This window comes from Festucalex cinctus, chromosome 2 (assembly GCF_051991245.1).
Source record: "Festucalex cinctus isolate MCC-2025b chromosome 2, RoL_Fcin_1.0, whole genome shotgun sequence".
NCBI lineage: Eukaryota > Metazoa > Chordata > Actinopteri > Syngnathiformes > Syngnathidae > Festucalex > Festucalex cinctus.
The window spans coordinates 25315001-25336806 of record NC_135412.1 but is presented as its reverse complement, the minus strand read 5'-3'; the positions used below and the strand labels follow the sequence as shown (position 1 = coordinate 25336806).

At 38.7% G+C, this 21806-nt stretch overlaps 2 protein-coding genes across 8 annotated transcripts in view; one reads left to right on the top strand and one right to left on the bottom strand.

Annotated features, from left to right (window-relative positions):
• fam184aa (family with sequence similarity 184 member Aa) overlaps positions 1 to 16824 on the bottom strand; it is a 40018-nt gene extending 23194 nt beyond the window's left edge. For 2 of the 5 annotated variants that reach the window (XM_077514007.1, XM_077514008.1), the window contains exons 1-8: positions 16216 to 16823; positions 10884 to 10961; positions 10580 to 10714; positions 7999 to 8097; positions 5926 to 6132; positions 4435 to 4608; positions 4192 to 4353; positions 1077 to 1212 (exon numbers count right to left, since the gene is read on the bottom strand). In XM_077514007.1, the coding sequence (XP_077370133.1) occupies positions 1077 to 1212; positions 4192 to 4353; positions 4435 to 4608; positions 5926 to 6132; positions 7999 to 8097; positions 10580 to 10714; positions 10884 to 10961; positions 16216 to 16431 (1207 nt within the window). In that variant the 5' untranslated portion in view covers positions 16432 to 16823. Of the gene's footprint in view, positions 1 to 1076; positions 1213 to 4191; positions 4354 to 4434; positions 4609 to 5925; positions 6133 to 7998; positions 8098 to 10579; positions 10715 to 10883; positions 10962 to 16215 lie in introns of all 5 variants that reach the window. The other 3 variants (XM_077514009.1, XM_077514011.1, XM_077514010.1) reach the window with 3 other exon arrangements.
• Positions 16825 to 19299: 2475 nt separating this feature from the next.
• The window catches only part of LOC144014286 (voltage-gated delayed rectifier potassium channel KCNH8-like), a 30643-nt gene continuing 28136 nt past the window's right edge, over positions 19300 to 21806 (top strand). For all 3 annotated transcript variants that reach the window (XR_013282439.1, XM_077514005.1, XM_077514004.1), the window contains exon 1: positions 19300 to 19631. Coding sequence is in view for 2 of the 3 variants with exons in the window: in XM_077514005.1 (XP_077370131.1) it covers positions 19556 to 19631 (76 nt within the window). In the remaining variant the exon portion in view is untranslated. The remainder of the gene's footprint in view (positions 19632 to 21806) is intronic.

The window sequence follows — 21806 nt, the reverse complement described above, 5'->3', positions numbered from 1 at the left end:
ATTTCATGTTGCCTGTAAAAGATGAAAGTGAGTCAGTTCATTTACAGAATACATGCACGTCATGGCGCATGGTCAGGATTAGGGATGTAACAATATCCAAACATCACGATACGATATCACGATTTGAAGGTCACTATATGATAATTATCATGATATTGTCGGGGCATTGGCGATATTTAAACAAACAAAAAAAATCACAATATTGTAAAAAAAGAGAGCTCATACTAAAAAAAGCACAATATTGTTCTTTTGTACATAACAGCAATGCATATAAACCACCTACAATCTCTAATAACAATATTGAGGCACTTACTTGCTAATGCATGCACATATTAATCGCTTCACAAGCAAATTAGGTTCCCCTTTATCTGACAATTAGCATAGATTTTAAACATAGAAGGCCAAAACATTCCTAATGAAAATTAAATTGCACTAATAAACTAGCAACTAGAGGGTGCTAGAACTGCACAAATGGAAATCAACCTGACTTTTTTAACAGATGTGTTCCTTTGAAATATTATGAACATGACAACGATGATATTGTGGCAGTTGTAATATCACGATATTGCCCTTATCGTGACATCGCTAGTCAGAATTAACGATGTTCGATACCATTTTTTTTTACCTGCCCGATACTCAACTCTTGAGTAGTGACTGACACTGATACCAAATATCGATACCACTAGTAAATAATATTCCCCACCCAAAAATGACAGATGATTTTAAAAAAAGACCTTTATACCCCATATTATTTTTCCTTAACATTGCATAATATGAATGGCAATTCATATAATTTCTAAGTTCATGATTGAAAAATGGCTTCAGTAGGGCAGCTGATAATGGTATCAGTCACCGCCGCGAGTACTGATACCCTAAAATAAGACTGGTATTGGCACCGATACCTGGTATCGGTAATCGTCCATCATAGTCAGGATGGTACCACCTCTGCCTCAATTTGAGCCAGGAAAAACCTTGCATGCATATATGGCGTATATTGGCTTTAGCGTATATGTAGTTGTGGTGTTGAAAAAAATTGATCTGGCATGGAGTGTGTGTGTTTCCGGCTGGTGGCTCACTAGCTTTATGGAGGATCTCCGTTGCCTGCTGCTGTACTCGTTCCCGGCAGCCCTCCAGTTCGTACTCGGTGTCTTTTAGCTGCATCACCCAGATCTCGCCGTCCTGGATGGCTTCTTCCAGCTGCTTGTGCAGGTTCTACAGCACATGAAAGATTTAAGACGTCAGCCATCTTTGTCCATCTATGTCTGAAATGCTCACACGACCACATAAGACCTCCCACCACTCTGGTATGTCTTTTTAATACCCTGAGGTGTTTCATTTTTATCTGTTCTTTTTCAAATTTAGCAGAGGTGGCAAAAAAACTCTAAAAACACTGTAAAGTGGATTAATTAAGAGATTTATTTCTGAATACAGTTTGAAGCAAGTTGCTGAAAACATGTACAAAGACTGACAACTGTGTAGGACTGAATTGTGAAGATATTCACCACGGATTTTTCAGTCTACATACCTTTGTTTGGACAGATATAATGAAGACAACAAACATATCTCAAAAGTGATATCTTGCCATTTTTTTTCATGCTAATTACTCATTCCTTACATCAATAGCTATGGCATTGCACTTCCAAAATTGATACCATTTGTCATGATGTGTGGTTTTGTTGGCTTTGCTCTGATTCGATTTGTCTCCCTTTTCCATAGATTGGTTTTCCTTTCCGCCTGTTCTCGTCAGCCCTGTTTCTATTAGCGCCCTCCCTCCAGCCACTTGTGTCCAAGTGTGCCTCCTTGTCTCCTTTGCTGATTTAATGTTTTGAGTCTGGTACTGACTGTGCCCCGTTTGCCGTTTTTCATTTGTTGAAAAGAAATACTCTTTTGAGACTTCACTTGAGTCCACCACTTTTTTCCAACTGCAACAACTCAAACATCCAGTCCTGACACTGTTTGAGGGATTCCGTTTCCTTTTCTGTCAGTCACATGATTTGATGATACACCTTCCATGGAACCAGTCCTTAATTCAAACCCCAAAATGTATAAATACATGTTTTTAAATACTTTGCCATTCACTCCCAAAAAACGTATTTATACATTTTTGCAGCTTCTGACATGATGAGGTGGCTTAAAGCAATGGTAGTTATTACAAAAAGGGCCAGCAGGTGTCAGCAGAGTATAAGAGATTGCAACGAGCTCTTTTTGTCAGTGTTTTCAACAGGAATGTGAATACAGTGGTACCTCTACTTATGAAATTAATTGGTTCTGGAAGAAAGTTCTTAAGTGGAAAAATTTGTAAGTAGAGACGCATTTTCCATGTAAATGCCCTAATTCGTTCCAAGCCTCCCAAATTTCAGACATAAATGTTTTATAAAGCATAAAAATGCATCAAAACATGTAACAAATACATGTTACAATTAGATTATTGCACAATAAATGATAGTTGTGCATAATGTAAATAACAAAGAATAGAGTAAAGAATAAAAATGATGGTCATTTACCTTTTTAACTGCTGTCCTCGTTTTTTGCCCTCTGGTTCATGTTCTCCTCTCTCAGAAGTGTTTTTTTTTTTTTTTTAAACAATCCTTCGTTAATGTCCAATGCAAGCATCATCTTAGTGAGCAAACGCCCGACTGGTGAACACTTTTTCTGGGCGATTCTTTTAAACAAATTATGAAACGTCATGGAAACTTCCGGTATGGCGAGGCATCTTTTTCAAAAAAAAAAAAAAAAAAAAAAGGCCCGAATCGTCGCAATTAAAAACTTACTGTGCCTTCATCAATCACCAATTGTTTGAATTGTTGCACAAATTCGTTGGCCGTTAGTTCATACATTTACGAAAAACTATCGGAACACCTCATGGGCCGCGGGATGAATGATGAGGACGCTGTATAGACACCGATCTAGTATACGCTCATAGATACCTATGGTAAAAGGTTCCTCTTAGCCAATGGGATGCCAGAAACATGCACTAACACCGATCTAGTATTTACGCTCATAGGTACCTATGGTAGGAAACAGCCATAGCCGAAAGTATGTTGCGTTCGGTAATGTATTTTTACCTTTCGTATCTAGAAATTTCTTTCGTAACAAGAGACAATATTTTCCCGTTGAGGAGTTTCGTAACTCGAAAATTTCGTATGAAGAGACGTTCGTAAGTAGAGGTTCCACTGTATTGATTAAACCTAGCTATATTCAAATGCCAATTGCTGCAAAACTGAAACAAATACAAATATAATTGTTTCTAAATTTTCTGCTAATCTATATTTAGTTAAGACAAAAAAAAATATCCATGCCAGTGATGTATAGTGACAGGCAGAACAATTACTCTTCCAGATGACTTTAACCTGCTTACCTGTCTATCGCTATTAACTCATTTGCTCCCAAAAACATATAAATAGGTTCTACTTTAAATGTTTTAAGTGTTCCAAATACGTATTTATACATTTTGTTTTGGGTTTTTTTTGTCATTTTTTGCAAGATCATACAGAAGGCTTTGATGCAGCCTCTGAACTGCAGAGAATGGTTGGCAGAAAGCAGTTGGCAGCAGAGTATAAGAGATCAACCAGTGCCATGTTGCAAATAAGCTGATTTCACCACAGTTCTAAACAGATTTGTGAATAATGATGCTAATTGTTGCAAAACGGAAACTGAAATGTACTTTTTTCTTGATGAAAGAAGAGATGCTAATCTTTCTTTGGTAGGTTCATAGTGCTCATTCGGAAGAAGAAAAAAATTATTGCATTTACTTAAACGACGAACGCTCGTGACGGTTTGACATGATTTCAAAATGTGTCTCTATTAACATGGCGTGCTGAGAACGATAAACAATTCTCTTAAGTAAAGCCATAGATGGTGAATAGCGCTCTCAGAATGATTTGCTTTTGTTGTTCATGTTCCTCCTTGTTACTGCTGTCCCAGTTTTTTTCTTCCCTTAAGTCAGCCAAGAACTCAATCAATCAGTCAATCAAAATCTGAACCGTGGTTGACTTTACCTCTCTTCATTTATGCGGTTTTTTTTTTTTTTTTTTTTTACGTTATTACGTTATTTCATCATCTGTAGAGGTTGAAGAAAGTAACAAGTCTATTTTGGCAAAGTACGGATTAGGAAGAAAAGAGAGATATGCGTTTTCAAATGTAGGGAGTAATTCATCTTCCAAAATCAGCATCATTTTTTTTTTTTTTTACCTTGATGGTTCCCTCAGCATTGACCAACGACGTCTGCAGTCTGTTGGTCTTGTCTCGGTTCTCGCGCGCCTCCTCCTGGGCTCTCTGAAGCTCGCTCCTCAGCTTTGACAGCGAGCGCTGCAGCGCCGCCTCCTGCGCCTGGAATTCCTTCCGAAGCTCAACCTGAACACGCGCAGGGCAATCACGTTCACAATCGGACCTCGCCGCACGTATGTTGCGAAAGGGGGATTTGTTTGGTTCCACCTCGGTCCTTTTCCAGGCCAGCAGGTTTTCGGTGGTGAGCTGGTGCGTCCGTGTCATGGCCTCCAGCTCGCGTTCGTAGTACTCCTGAGCCTTGGCCAGTTTGGCCTCATACTCCTCCACCACCCGGACTTTGTCCTTGGTCAGCTCTTCCACCCGCTCCATCAAAGATTCCACCTGCATGTAAACAAATAAAGACAGCTTTTGTTGTTGTATTTTTTTTTTTCTAACTCAAATTTGGAGCTTGACAATTGCCATAAAACAGAACGATTTTTTTTTTTCAGATCCTAATAATTTTTTCAGATCCTCTTTTTTAACAAATATATAAGCAATATATTGGATTACAATAAAGTCCGATTTATTATGCAAAAATGTTTTTATCTTAGAGTGTACTTACGCTAAAACAAAGGCAAATATAGCACAAAAAAAGACCATTATAGTTACTGTATCGGCTTCGGTTAAAGTTGTTAACTTGCTAAACACTTTGGCTTGCAATTTTTTGAGCATTCACTACAATTTCACAAAATTCGACCAAGTGGCGGCATAAATGTAAGTCGTAACCTATAAATCAGATTGCAACAATAATGCAGAGAAATCTGTTGCTTGATCGCTTCAGCTTTTTATGTTTCATGGAAAAATATGATATGTAAACATCAGGACTGTAAGGGAACTTATTTATAGACTATATAATTATAATTTTATATATATATATATATATATATATATATATATATATATATATATATATATATATATATATATATATATATATATATATATATATACACACATATATATGTATATTAGGTTTGGCAAAAATCGATTTGGCGATATATCGTGATACATCGCACAATTCTCGTATCGATTCAATACGCAGCTGAATCGATGTTTAAATATCAATTTTTGATGGAAATATTCAGTAAAACGTCTTACTTAGGGTTCACACTTTAAGCATGGAAGAATGCAAAAAAGATTGCAACCTGTTTGTTAAATAAAGTGGCTCACAGTTATAAACCTGAAGTTTCAGATAAATACATATATTTTCATACGAACTATGTACATGTACAAGTTTACTGATAGTATTTTCTAAATTTCATTTTAAAACATTTCCCAATATATATATATATATATATATATATATATATATATATATATATGTATGTTATTATTTTTATTTTTTATTTTTTTATTTTTTGCCAAAATGCAGTCTTTGGAATTTGCAAATAGCATTTTATTACACTGTGTTGTCGTCAATTTTGCCATTTTTAATATCTGCTATATCAGTTGATAGGAAAGCAAAAATGTGAGTAAAAGAGCGGGGATGACATGCAACAACTCACATCGGCACAACAACGAAGAAGCCCTACGCTTGTTCAATTCATCAATTAAGCCGCCAAAACAGCAATTGGCCATTGAAGTAGCTTGCTGCATAAACTGTCTCCAAAAGGCAACGTTAGTGAGCGTCAACCTCTTCTCTCTTCCTTTCGGTCCCACCTCTTGTCTATGGAGCTCAGCCAATTTCTCCTGGTCTTCGGTGGAGGTGGCGCTCTGGTTCTGCTGGCTGTTTAGGAGCTCCTCCACCTCCTGGCGGTGGTTGGACCTCAGCTCCTCCAGCGCTCGCCGCTTATCCGCCTCAAACTGGGCCTGAGCTTGGCTGAACGCTCGCAGCTTCTCCTCAAAATCCCGACGCATCTCCTCCACCTAGTGAGATCACGGGAAATATTCTATTCCATTTTGGAGGCGTGCAAGATGCATGCGCCGAGCCCAAAACTCCCGCGGCAGTTGCAAAATATTTCGGCGACATAAAGCCGACGTGAGCGAATGCTTGCAGCTCGTCTGGTCCTCCTAACACAAAACGAATCACACAGACATGGGGTTGAAAAAATATAGAAAAGATGTCTTGTGAGATGTCATGCCATGACAGTAAATCCGCTCGCTGATCCAAAAGGAGGAAAACGAGGGACGGCCTGCTGCTTTTAGACAATACCAGAAAAACGATGATATGGATTGATGTGTGTGGCGTGACATGGCATGACATATGAAATTGTACTATTTATTTATTTGAGACACTTTTTATTATTATTGGGTTGAGATGGCTTAAGCAATGACTCTTTTTTCAAGCAGCTGCCACTGACAGGATGTATATGGCATACTGGAGATAAAAGATGGCCATTGTTACACCAATTCTGCTCTTGTGTAGGCTTTAGTGTTAAATTAAAATCCCTGTAAAGTGACAAAAAAAAAGTCTCCTAAATTAGACGCACCACAGAAAACAATGTATTTAACAACCTTGCCAAATTAAAATAAAATAAAATAAACACCAAGAAATCAAAGGCGTTTTAAAGATCGTGAAAAAAAAAAAAAAATCGCAAACGCTATGTTGTGTCTACCGAATGAGTCCTACTAAAATGAATGTCACTTGTCCAACATCTTTCTTGAGTAATTTTTTGGGCTAAAGGCCTCTGGTGGCTGAAATATATCACACCGGGTCAATCGTAAGGCTTTCCTCGCCATGATAAGAAGCACTATTAACAGTTGTCACCTACTCGTTTGGGAATTTAAATTAACGACACCAAACTGTTCTGTAAATTGTAAATTAGAAAACAATATATATTTAATTTAATCTAAATTAAAAAAAATATTGTAAATTGTGGATTAGAAAAAATAACTATTTAATTTAATCTATTTTTTTTTATATTTTAAATTGTGAATTTGAAAAAAAAGTATTTACTTTAAATAAAAAATATATATATTGTAAATTATTGTAAATCCTAAATTAGATGCACCACAGAAAACAGTGTTGTTTTGTTTTCCATCATCCATCCATTTTCTTGACCGTTTATTCCTCACAAGGACCGGTTGCCAGCCAATCGCAGGGTAGTGGTTTTGTTTTGTACCAACAAAAATAAAAAATAAAAAAAGATCGCCCTAATCGCATTTCAATTATTACCAAAATAATTGAGATGAATATTTTCTTCATAATTGAGCAGCCCTACATCCAGAGAAGAAGCATTTTCAAGGAGCGGGGATAGCTAGCGAGCTAATTGCACACAGTAGTGGTAGGCATGGGCTTAGTAATGTTACCTAAGTAACTCGTAATTGCGCTGGAAAAGTACTGATACGAAGTACAAACGAAGGTGCTCAAGCTTTGATACAGAGGGAAAGTTAAAAACTTATTCCAGATGCCCAAGTATGACAGTGGTCACCAATTTACTCACAGCAAAGAAACGAAGAAAAAAACTAATCTGAAAAACTGGAATGGAGAAAATCAGTTGAATGCCTGTTCTCCAAGAATTCTACTTGTACACGTTTTCAGCAGTTATTTTGAAACAGTAGAAACAAGTGTTTAATTTCACTTTAGGGGATCTTTTAACAATACACAATAATTTATAATGCATGTTATGTAAGCAAATACGGCCTGCTACCAGGTATGAAATGCCAAATACTGTAAACTGGAGTTTTGTTTTGTTTTTAAAGCCTATTATGTGTCCTTTTTCCAACTAAGCATTTTAGTAGCATTTGATTTATTTCATTCAGTCCACTTTGTGCGTGTGAGTGTGTTTATACCTCTCTGCTCATGGAAACCACTCGCTGTGTGTGTTGGGCTTCAGTGCAGAGCTGCGAATCCTCCATTCTTTGTCTGTACATCTCAAATTCTGCTAGCGCCTGCAAGACCACAACCGTCACGCGCTGTGTGAATATTCTGTCACCGACCTTCGGCACGACACTTGAGGGCACGAGGAGACAAACAAACACATTGACAAGCAAACGACAGACAATTGAGAGCAACTCATGGCTCGGGAGCGTTTCATGTTATGTGGTCAAATAAAGCGCGTCTACTTCATGCTTCTTGCTAAATGTGTGTTTTGTTTTTTTCATTTTGGCAGGAAATATATTCTTCTATTCTTCTCTTCACAGGTGTTACTAGCATCTGTGTCCACCAAATCACTCCTTAATCTAAATTAAACAACCTCCATATGGAAATTGTGTACATGTAATATTATGATGAGGTCATAATACAATTACCAGGCAGGGCTGAAGTCAACTAGATGCACCATAACTAAGAAGAAGAGGCAGAGAAGGTGTCTAACTAACCTCCAGTAATTGTGTCCCACAAGAAAATAGAATACTGTGCGTGTTGTTGTATGCTCTGTTTGCATGTGTGTCAAAGTAGCATTTGTTGGGAGGTTTACAATAACTGCAATGTTGATTCTAATTTCCGTGAGCCCGTCTACGGCCTTTCACATTGTGAGCTTTAGGATAGCCAACAAAATTGGGTGAACATTTGGGGCTCAAATATGTAGTGTTTAATTCTTTGCTGTTGCACGTGTCAGTTTTAAAGCAAACGTGAAACAGCTTGTAGCAAGCACACTCTTTGCCTCTTAATTTGAGAAATGTACAAGCGAGAGAGGGGGAAAGGTATAAAAGAATCATTGAAAAAGTGCTTTAATAATTTAAGTGCGTCTTAAAGGGGAAGTCAACCCCCCCCAGAAATTCTTGACAATATGTTCTATGCAGCAGCACTAGTCTAAATATTCTGGTTAATATTGCGATAGTGGAATATCAGTTAAGCAGCAAAATCCAGCAGTTTTTATCAGTATCAGAAGGCGGCCATTTTGCCACTTGATGCCAAGCGAAAATGACATCACAGTTGCTCAGGTATCAGGTAACAACCAATCACAGCTCATCTTCAGAAAACAGGTGAGCTGTGATTGGTCACTGGCTGAGCCCCAAGCAACTGTGATGTCATCTTCAGTCGACATCAAGTGGCAAAATGGCCGCCCCCTGAGACTGATCAAAATGGATAGATTTTGCTTCGTAATTCATATTCCACAAATGTAATATTAACTCATTCACTGCCAGTCATTATAGAAATTTTTTACATTTCCAATACTCACGTGATATTACATTCAATAATTATATATAAACCGAATCTACCAAATAACAGAATAGACTCCCTACTTTTTGTCCCGTCCCGTTCTTTTATAATTGACAGCAGAAAAATGTAGGTTTGCCAAAATACAGCCATTTCTCCCATGGACTCTGAAACTGTGTTTATTTCCTATAAAATGGGGCAATGATGTCATCTACCGGTGGTTGGGCATCAGTAAAGTTGTTTCCAAGTTTGATATTTACAGTGGAGCATGCTCAGATTCGCCCCCATTTAGCACCGCTCTAAAAAATACAATTGACAAGTATACTTGTCAAAGGCAGTGAATGAGTTTTAATCAGAATGTCATGTTCAGACTAGTGAGGTCACATATAACATTATTTTCAAGAAATGTTAACGTTCCCTTTAATACATTTGGATGTGTTTAAACTGTATGAGAAAGGTTAAATTATGGAAAAGAAAAATGATATCTTGCTATATCACATATTTTCACCTATTGCAGTATCTATGACTTGGGTCATGCAGGAGTAATGTTTGGGTCTTGTCTCATGTCTGGGGTCATGCCTGGGTTAAACGATCATGTCTGATAGTCGACTTTATTTGAACTGATGATTTGTTTGAGGCAAATATCTAATGTTTGGTTTTCTTTGAACTGATGCAATCGGCTTGTAAGTAGGGAATGTCAAGTCTCTTTCATCTTTATTTATGGTTCGGACCAGTCGGCAGCGAATCAGATGGGTCCAGGTCAGTCCGGTCTCAGCATGTCTAGCCTCGGCCAATGAGATCGAGTCACTGTCTATTTAAGCTGTTTGAGAAATGCCGGATTATTAACTCTGTTCATCGATGTGCTTCCGCAGCCCAAAGGGGGCTTGGCATGCAGTCTCTAGGTTTTTCGTTGAGTCAAGTTATGTGAATAAACATTTAAAACCTTATTTATGTCTGCGCCTTGGGATCAACCCTTCAGCACATAACAGAAGGTGGGTAACATATTAATTGGACACCCCTGATATAGAGTGAAAATTTTAATTTCATATGGGAGGAAGTTGGACTATAAGAAGAACCATGCAAGCATGCAAACTTCGGACCGAGTCAAGATTCAAGAATCAGTGTGAGGCAAACAAATTAGTCACATGCTCCATCGTGCTTATATGTAGTTCTTGCACACTTCAAATTCTGAAGCTAGGTTGCGCCCAAAATGGACGGCAAGAAAACGACGTGGAAATCTACAAGACAACTACATGAAGTCTTGTGACTGACCTGTCTCTTCATGTGTTCGTGCAGTTCCACAGATTCCTCCAGACTGGCCAGACGCCGCCGCAGGTCGGCCTCGTCCACCATCTTGCTTTTGTACTGCATAATTTTGTCGCGGGTTTCTGTCACGATGTGCTGCACCTGAGCAGGAAACAAAGCACATGGTTGAAGAAGCATTGGGAATTATTTATAGTTTCCAACATCAATAGCTTGATGATACTTTTCACAACAATAAATCCAATATTCTGCGCGTGTATAATTCAAAAGTCTCTTTGTGAAGAAGGAGGCATGCTGCTGAAATAATCAGTACCTCATCCTCGTGGGCTTCCTTCAGTGAATCAATCTCCTCTTCGTGCTCGTCATTCTTGGTGTTGAGAGCGTAGATAACCTGCAAAACAAGACGACGCAATGAGGATTGCTCGTGTGGCTTTCATGCGGAATCGATATGAGATCAATCGTTGCACAATGACGAGCAGCACTTCGCTAGCACTATGACCTGAAAAAAAAAGCGTCCACCTCCTCGCTTTGGTTCAATGAAGCTTTTTTTCCCCTATTCACCAATGCCAAAGAAATATTGCACACACTTACTAACAGAATGTTTTTTGGTTTTTTTCCCAGCATTAAACTTCAATCATCAAGCTCGAGTGAGCACAATAACATGTCCTCCGTCATGCTCGCTCACTCCCACAAGCATTTTACTTCCTTTATAAACGCTGCAGCCGAATGATACGCTCCTGTGAATGAAGGAGGTTTAAGTCATTAAAGAAAAACGTTGAGGCCATCAACTGCCGCAAAACACGGTCAGCTAAATCGTGAACCTGCTGGAACTGACTCATGCCACTATTACTTTTGTTTAGAGACGTAAAATTTGTATTAAATCAACCAAAAGCGATATAATTTAGTTCTGACAAAAGGCAGAACATTCACTCTGCAATATGGAATTTAAAGTCTGAAATAAAACACAAACAACTAAAACTCTTAAGACCACGATTGCCCGTCTGGGCTGTAACGTCCCCGTCAGACCCGACACCCCCTTCCCCCACTTCCAAATGTCCAAGTATTCGAATTTCGAGTCATTGCTTGTTGTGTATTCATGTGGCTGTTTGCCGAGGTCCCCCTACCCCCACTGTGCTCCTCACTCACATAAACATACAGTACAAACAGCTCCTCCTTCCTTTTACTGTATGTTTTAATTCTTCATCTTTTTTCTTTTTTCTTTTTTTTACCACTTGCTCACACAAACAAACATGGTCTCCCAGGCGGGGAGGCAAACCCACACCAGCCGGCTTTATTCTTCATCTTGAGAAATCAAGACGTCACTTTTCTGTTTTTCTCTGTTGGTCGTTGTTTTTGATGTCTTTTAGATAGGTTGTAACTTTTACTTGAGTCATTGAGTCATTTTCAACGGTAAGAAGATAATATTTTGTCTATAATTAATGTGATATCTTCATTATTTTTCATGGACAATCAATACCTTTAAAAAGTATTTTTTTCTGGTCTGCTTTTGTTTGTTTTGTTTTTTGTTTTTAATTGACACATTCTTGTCAATGAACAAAAAACAAAAAAAAATAAAAAAAAATATATATACAAACACTCAGACATTCCAGTTCAATGTTACATTCACATCATAACTTCAATTCCAAACATGATGACCTGATGATGGAGAGAGAAAAAAAAGAGAGACCTCAACTCAAGAAACTAGAAAATATTTTCAAACTCTTTTGACCTTTCTTATTGTTTGTAAATTTAAGAGACTCTATGTAATGACTACTTTAAAGTATGGATTAAATTTGAGAAATTTGGCTTTGTGGATATGAAATTTCCTTAATAAAATAAAAAGACCAACAATATTACAAATATCAGTATCTTTGTATGCAAACCAAGAAATAATACTTTTACCCTTAACTCATTCACTGCCTTTGACGGAAAAAGACGTCAAATGATGCGATGCATTTTGCTGGCCTGGCAGTGAATGTGTTAAAGGGATACTTCACTTATTTAGCCCATTATAGCAATAATAAGTAAATATTTTGTCTATAATTAATTTCATACTTTCATTATTTTTAAAATACAATTAGTTCCTTTAAAACCAAATTTTGCAACTTGCCGTCGACTGAAAATGACATCACAAGTGCTCAGGTAACCAATCACAGCTCACCTGTTTTCTAGGTTTGGTCATGTGACATTCACATGCTGAGCTGTGATTGGTTACCTGAGCCCTTGTGATGTCATTTTCAGTCGACAGCAAGTTGCAAAATATGTTTTTAAGGGCTCCAGGTGGTGGAGTGGAACCGTCACTTGCCTTTGGTGCCGGTTGGCGCGGGTTCGCTCATCTGCCTGGCAGAGGCCCATGTGGCTTACATGACGTAAGCTTGTGAGTGAGTGAGTGAGTGAGTGGTAATAATAATAAAAAATAAATAAATAAATAAATTTTAAAAAAGTGTTTTTAAAAGGTACTAATTGTACGTGAAAATAATGAAAATATCAAATTTATTATAGGCAAAATATTGTTTGACTGCCAAAAAGGCTAAATAAGTAAAGTATCCCTTTAACTTTTATAGTGATCAGTCTTTTAACAAATACATTTCTCTATATCATTCTAGAACTTGATACTAAAAGGACAATCAAAAAAAAAAAAAAAGATGAATTACACTTTCTTGAGCAGTTTTACAAAATGTACATCTTTTATCATCAAAATTAAAAAATCTTGACACGTATATATTTGTAGAATATATGTTGTATAAAATTTGTATGTGTATTTCCCGTACTTTGTTTGTTATAAAATATTTAAAAGGAACAAGCCTTTAAAAACTAATTTTGCAACTTGCTGTCGACTGATGATGACATCACCTGTGCTTTGGAAACAGTTAACGACCAATCATGGCTCAGTTTTCTGACCAAACCCAGAAAAGAGGTGAGCCGTGATTGGTTGTTACCTACTTCCTCAGCACAGGTGATGTCATCTTCAGTCGACAGCAAGGAAGAATATATTTTAAAGGTAATAATTGTACATGCTGCGATTGACTCGCAACCAGTTCAGGGTGTACCCCGCTTACTGCCCGTAGCCAGCTGAGATAGGTTCCAGCACCCCCGCGACCCTTGTGAGGAATAAGAGATCAAGAAAATGGATGGATGGATAATTGTACACGAAAAATAATAAATATTAACGTTTTACTGCTGAAAATGGCTCAATGAGTCATGTATCCCTTAAAGTGATTTTTTTTTTTTTTTTACTCGCAAGGTGCAATTAAAAGGGAATTTGATTCCATAAATTCAATTCCATTCCATGTGGTTTCATGCCAGCTTCATGTACAGAATATGAGGCCAGCGGAAAAAGGTCCATTTCTGCCTTGTGTTCTGCGCAAGCCTTTGATGGAAGTCGCCTTTAATTATACATGATTATTGTAATGATGCCTGCTGCTTTCATCTCTTCTTTTCTTCTCGTGTTCCTCGTCGTCTCTCAGGAGGAAGACGCATTACACATTTGCTCGCACACGCACACACAAAAGGTTCTGAAGATGACGCTGTTACTGTCTTATCAATGTGCTTCTCGTCACATCTTCTCATGATGATGATGGAGGCATGTTACTGCTGCAGCCCTTTTCTGATGCAGCAGCTAAAGCACAATTCAGGTGTATTATGCTGGTACTGTATCTTTTACACTTTGAATGATGCGGAGTAGCTAAGAAGTAGAGTTGGAAACTTTCCATGAGAATAAATGTAAATAAACCAAAAATGCACTAAGTTGAAGTTTGTGTGTAGTGTATAGGGAACTTGAATACTGCTGGTAAGAATATATCAAAGCATAATCCTGACTCATTTAAAATGGGACCTTTTTTATTTATTTTTTCATTTTTGATTGGTTGGTGTGGGGGATGAGTAATATTTAACTCACCATTCATGTTTTTTTTTGTTTTTTTTTTGTTCAGTGAAAGAATTACCTCTTCGGTAAAATGTCTGATTGAAATACACTTTTTTTTTCCTGATGAAAGAAGAGACTCTTTCTTTTTGTAGGTTCCATGTTTTGTGAATAATGATGAAACTTAGCTATATTCTAATGTTAATTGCTGCAAAACTGAAACAGATAGAAATAGAAATAGAAATATACTTTCTTCCTGATGAAAGAAGAGACTCTAATCTTTCTTTTTGCAGGTTCCATGTTATTACAAAATGGCCAGCAGGTGGCAGCAGAGTATAAGAGATCAAACAGGGCCATGTTGCAAACAAGCTGATTTCACCACAATTCTAAACAAATTTGTGCATAATGTTGAAAATTAGCTATATTCTAATGCTAATTGCTGCAAAACGGAACTGGATAGAAATATACTTTTTTTTCCCTTATGAAAGAAGAGACTTTAATCTTTCTGTTGGTAGATTCCATGTTTTTATAGCAATAGAACACAATATTCTGTGGGCCTTGCAAAATCAGTCAAAATCCAGTAAAATTGGGCTGCTTTAGTGAAAATGGATGTGAGTGAATGAGTTAAAGAGAATAGTCAACTAATGTTCCCACATTTTACACTGGCTGTGTGTAAAGTGAGACAAGATCATCATAATTTCAGTATCTATATTCATGATCACATTATCTTTCCGATTTTTCCAAGCTAATATGCCCTTTGGTGGAATAAATGTTGGAAAACACTCTTTGGAAAAAGAAATGGATGCCTGCCTATGTGTGACCCTCACGAACAAGATAAAGAAAAGCCCTGCCTGGCTAATCGCTGCACAATGACGCCATAGCAGGGGGAAAAAATAAATAAAAAATACAACTCCCATTTGAGTGCAGTTGGGATGCAAAAGCAACTGATGTAGTTTCGCCACAGTAATAATCCTCATTATTGTCTTTGTTGCTTGCAGGGTCAAAGTCATCTCATTTGTTGTCATTAAAAGACAAAAGGATTTTGTTGTGAATACAACCAAAACAAACTCGGGCAAAATGGATTGAGCTCAGCCATGCACTTGGCAGACACCAACCCAGCGAGGCTGTCACATCCGCCACATTCACAACTAACTGACCTGAATTTCTTTGGACCGCGGAGGAGGTGATTTGCCTTCACGTTGAGCAATAACACAAAGCACACAAACCTGCCCCCCTTTTTGTCTGTGGCCCACGTTACATAAAAAATTGTGCATCCTCTGCTCCATGCTTGCTTGCACTGCGGACTTTGATTGTGTTTCCACTTGGCTAAAACCAACTCACAGCTGCCACCTCAAATCTAATACCACCATTGTCGTCCTGCTCTCAGGTGCAATGACTGACAAAACCCTGCATCCCCTAAGATTACGTAAGCTCCCAACCCCTCCTCACTCAGCCTTTTTTTTTTTTTTTTTTTCCTGGTGGCAATGGTTGCTTTGTGGTAACGTGCACAGGTTAGGCAGATGATTTGGTCATGCAGGAAACCCTGAGAGTTTGCACAACACGTACATCATGGCATGAGGAGTGCAAATAAGACATGCAGATGAAACCACCTTGCCTCTTATTTCCTTTTCAAAGCTGCATCTTAACTTCAACATGACAGCAGCCACACTGCGCCACAGACTGCCACTCATTCATTGAGATGTCATCACTTGTTTACGAGCGTCCCACGCCAAATAAAAAAGCGCCTCTCTCCACCCCACTCCACTACGCGCACATCGCTCACCTTGGTCAACTGCGCAATCTTTTTGCTCATCTTCAAATGAAGGTCTTGCGTGTACTCCATCGTTAAAGTCGCGTCGTAGAACATGCTGGATGTTGACGACGGGACGTATTTGGCTCCTCCGCCGCCGCCGCCGCTGTTGCTGTTGTTGCTGCTGCTGCTGCTGGAGCCGCTCGTCGAGGTTGCGTACGCGGGCTGCCAGCCTGCTCCGGTCGCCATTTTTCACCGGGACATAAACACAAGACGTTCGATCCGAAGGGGGGGCGGGGGCGGATAGGGGGGATATTTACGCGCGCAATCCTGCCATCGCGAGCAGGGATACGGCGAGCGGGGGGCGTCCCATCGTATACGCACCAAGCTGCTAGACGCTCGCCAGATGTTGTTCACCCGATGGCGAGCACTCCTTTTATTTATTTATTTATTTTTGAATGCGGCTCCAGGTGCCAACTGCTCATTTCAGGCAGCCGACATGTTGACGCAGGACAACCTGGTTGGCGGCGTCCTGCATCCAGCTGGGAGACGCAGGACCGTCTTAGTGATGCCTTCAATGGCTGTCGGATAGTACAGATTCGTAAAAAGAAAATTCAATAAACTCTTCTCATATAACCCACGAAGAATGTGGATAATACACAACTGTGTACCAGTTATACGTATGAATAAATAAATGATACAAAGAAAATCGCTTTCTACATAAAAAAAAAAAAAAGATTTTCGGTTGTTTACTGACGTCATACACAGGCGCGTGTTTTGGCCATTGTTGACAATTGTCCGACACTGACATCTTGTGGTTGAAAGTTTAAAATGCAACAAGCACGTTCAAGCAGCGGTCCCGACCACCTGGCTGCACTACGTGTCAACTCATACTGGGAGCTCCAGGCAAGAAAATATCAATGACGCCCCCCCCTTAAAAAAAAAAAAAAAAAAAAAAAAAAAGTATGGGGCTTCATTGGGAATATTCTCAACTCCTGTACGTTCTTAGGAAAAGTGTACTTACCAAGTTCAATGGACTCTTGATATTGTGAAACGGCTCAAGACTATAGCAGCCATTTTAGCTCTCACCACCACTCAGCTATCCACATCTGGAATATACCTGGGAAAACAATACGTGAACCACAGTGAGCCGGAGTCAGCAAAAGGTAAAAGGCCAAGAGGTGAGAGTGAAACAGAAGAAAAGACTATACAACTAGCAAGATAAATAAAACAGCATTCAAGCACCTCAGCAGTCATCCTTAAATTATGGATTTATCGCTGCAGGTCTTTCTCATGCATGCACCAAGCCTGCTCTCCAACATGATTATGAGTTGTATTAGAAATCATTAGTTTTTGTTTCTATGCTGGTTTCTCTAAATATTTCGGCTGAAACTGGTTCATAAAAGGCTGGGAATAGCTTTAAAAAATGAAATCCACTGGACAGTATATTCTTGTGTTAAAGTATGTGGAAGCTGTAGCATCATTTTGAAGATCAACCTCAGAATATATTTCTTTGCACTTATGTGTTGTTCTATTCTGTTTATCAGAACATAATTAAGATTCTGCATGGTTGAGCCCAAAAAAAAAGGTCACCTTGCTGCTGTCTCTTTCAGATATTAAAGTATCCAGTTGGTGGTGCAAGTCAGATCTTCAAAGTATTCACTGACTGCCAAGCATTGACATTCATTTACAAGATGAAAATTGTATTCATTTTGTTTACAACATAGTATTTTATCTTCATGTGTCTTGGCTGCCTAGTTTGCAGTCATGTGTATGGACATTTATGTTGTCCAATCAGATTTCAGCTTCACTGTGTTACCATGTCAATCTAATCTAACCCAGACCTTCAGTATCCCGAATGTTGGCCCACATTAACACCGTCCATTATAATAAATGTTTATTTTCCTTTCTTTCTTTCTTTTTTGTTTTTAATTGAACCAATCAGATTTTAGATTTACCCCTTCTACTCTCACTCGCTCTGATTGTTTCAGCTTCATCGTTTTTCTATGTCTACTACTCTGGTTGGAGCTAAATAATATGCACTGAGGGCATATTTATGGAAGAGGTTTAAAAAAAAAAAAAAAAAAAATTAATCTTCAAGGTGGAGTTTTCAAGAAAAACTGGACATATTCAAGAATAGTCAGCCAACACTGTTGCTGGTTTGGTTGTTTCAAGCTTTTTTTAAGCACTTTACAGAGCGTCATCACCATCATCATCCTCATCATCATCATCATCATCATCGTTCTTCTGCCAGTCGTGAGTATATATGTATATAGTTATTTGACCAGCAGATGGCCCCATGTTCTCACAAAAGGTTTCCTCTACCCTTGGCAGATAATCGAGTATGGAATCGAGATAATCTTCCATTGATTTCCAACCACTACGCCTGACCTGACAAGTCATCAGGTGTAACATGGGAAATTATCCGGACCGCAAATTATTATTTATACAAACAATGTATCTCTGTGATGACGATTAAATGCTCTTAAATTGCTAGTAAATATGTGAGTAAAGTGAAGGGAAAAAAAAATCATGATTTCAGTACTTATAGGTCTACTTTTGTATGTATTTTGTATGTATGTCAAAACTCCCCTCCTGGCCTGTGATGGACCCTTCCTTTTTTCTTCACTTTATCACTTCATCTCCAACACACACATAGACACACACACGCAAGGCTTCACCAAGCAGGTGTGCTATAGAAGAGTCGAACTCATCTAATTCAGAGATGCAAGATGTAGCAGAAGCCCAAATAGAAGCATACCTGCAGCATCCACATTTGGATTCAGACGATGCATGTGAGGTCCTCAGCATATATAAGCTCCATCGTGTAACTAACACAACTGTGTAACGTAAACATCCAGATGCACTATAAGAAATGTTTAATGACCTGATAAGCGAAACACATCAGCTAATTCAAAGACATTGTGTCCTTTTCCGTTTGAGCGACCATTAATCAAAGCGTGAAAGGATTCAATGAGAAATGAGAAAGGGCGACTTAGTAAGGGGAATGACCATTGATTCGATGAAGTGAGGAGAGAAAGAGAGGAGAAATGGAGAGCAGGAGGAGGAGGAGGAGGAGGAGGAGGAGAGGGATTGCAGCAGCACACCCGTGCGTAAATGTGACCATCCTCGCTGTGGTCCCCATCCACCTTTCCATCCTGCACCTCGATCTCCGCTCCTTTTTTTTTCGGTGGTCGCCGATCAAATTTGGACCGTGGAGTCCCGAGTGTCGCGACTCGGCGCCCTCCTCCAGGGCTTAGGAGGAGGAGGAGCGCCGGGAAGCACGTCCAGGTTCCTCCCGGGCTTCGTGAGCACCTCCGGCGAGAGTCACGGCTCGGAGCGCCGGGAGAGACGCGGCTCGACCCGGTCGCGGATGCCCGTGATGCGGGGTCTGATCGCACCACAGAACACCTTCTTGGATACCATCGCAACTCGCTTCGACGGGACTCGTGAGTTCAAAAGTCTATTCTCAGTGTCAGTGAATTGACTCCTCGGTGATCTCGCCGTTGATTTGAAACTGCGCATGCAGCGAATGTTTCACTGACTTGAATGACATCGCCCAATGAGAATTGGTTATGATTATGTTGCTAATTTGGCTGCTGTGTGAATTGATATAAGTGATGTGATGCCTCACTTCCACGCGCAGAAACTCGCACACAAACGTTCATGAATTAATAAGCAGCACTTGAGCAGGAATGGAGTAAACTCCAATGTCACTGTCAACTCAAAGATAAATGAAAACATGCATTTGCAGCTGAGTTGCTTAAGGGTGTTTGAATGTGTTCATTGATGCAAGGTGAGTTGATCATATGCATGCAGGCAGGCAATCCTACATGATTTGGTACCCTAGGCGAAAATGTACATGGTAGCCCCCCCCAATCCCATAAAAAAAAAAAACACAAAAAAAAATTATAGATATATTATATTTAATAGCACACCACACAATAAATACCAAAGAAGAAGTACAATGCAATGCAACTTTTGATTGCAATTTTTGCAAAATGACAGTATTTAAAACCTCAAAATGTTTTCACTATGTACATTAATAATTGTGTAAGATACCAAAAATAGTAAATGTATCAATATACAAACTTTGATATATCGTAAAACTTTGGCAATAAGGTGATTCACAGATAATGTGAATAGTGTGCAAAAAACCTTCACTAAATAACTTAGGAACATAACGGCAAATAGTTAAAATAGTGCACGCCGGGACCTCCTTGCAGCAAAGGCATCAATTGGTGCGTCCAAGGATAGCTGCCTGGATACTTCTTAATTGATGCTGATAAGTGCCACTCTAGTTAGCCGTTCTTGTGACATGGTAGACCTTAAATAGTTTTTTTATTAGTTTAAGCTTGGAAAAGCACCTCTCAGCTGATGCTACAGTCACTGGTATGGTAGCGGCCACTCTGAGTGCTACCCACATGTTGGGATAGATTTCTCGAAGTTTTTTCTCCTCTAGAAAAACTAAAAGTTCCATGTTTGACATATTGGATTTTGGCCAGGTAAGAAATGACTGCATCTCTGCTAAGAGTTTTTTTATTTTTTATTTTTTATTTATTTATTAGAGTACATATTGCACAAATAAGTAGACCCCGAGAAAAAGGCTTGTTAATTCCAGGCCTAGCAGACATGTTGCTACCCATAACAGTCATGGAGCTCATAGAAAATACTAGATGTAGTCGTTTTTGTTGTGGGTTGCTTTTTTTTTTTTTGCATTAGTTAATTTGATTAAATTGAAGATTTTGTAATCTATGCATCCTATTACAACCTTACTTTCATGTTGTGAGTCAAGTGCGTATTCTACAGAAAACATTGTGTCAATATTTTGGAAATTGTTCTTATGTTTATTGAGATATTGAACATCCATCCATCCATTTTCTTGACCGCTTATTCCTCACAAGGGTCGCGGGGAGATATTGAACAAAATCTTTACATTTTTCAAAGGTGGTATACTCATATATGCTGAGCACTGTACATGATGCAGCAATAGCTGATATAACTGAAATAGTCACCTGGATCTAGAAGATCGAGATTTGTGTCACTCAAAGTACTGCTGATTGGTGCTTGACTGGCTGTTGCTTCAGCTGTACATTAAACAAAATACATCACTTCAAATTATTTTGGTGTTAAAGCAGGGAAAACAAATCCATTTGCATTATGATAGAATACAACGTCAGAAATTATGCCTGTTTGTATTAAATGCACCATCCATGCACTTACATTCAGTAGCCTTTATTGGTGAAGATGACACTGAAGGATTGTTTACCACAGCTTCTGCAGGTGCTTGTTGTGGCTGCAAATATTTTCTCAGTGCATCTAGTTAAAAAAAAAAATGCATTTACTATATCGATGTTTACATTAAACCAGCACATAATTCTTATTTTCAATAAATTAATAAATTAATGTGGTTATGTGAAACAATGACTTGTGCAAATCCATTTGCAGGTATCTGGACTTACTGGCTGTTTTAGTTTAAACTCAGCAAGCGTTGCCCCACTCTTGTGTGCAAAGTAGCTACTAGCATGGATGTAATGGTGCAGTAAACAAGTTACAAGCAAGCTAAGAAGCTAACGCTATTTTCGTGTTTATTTTATAAACAATGATGATTGACTGACATACAT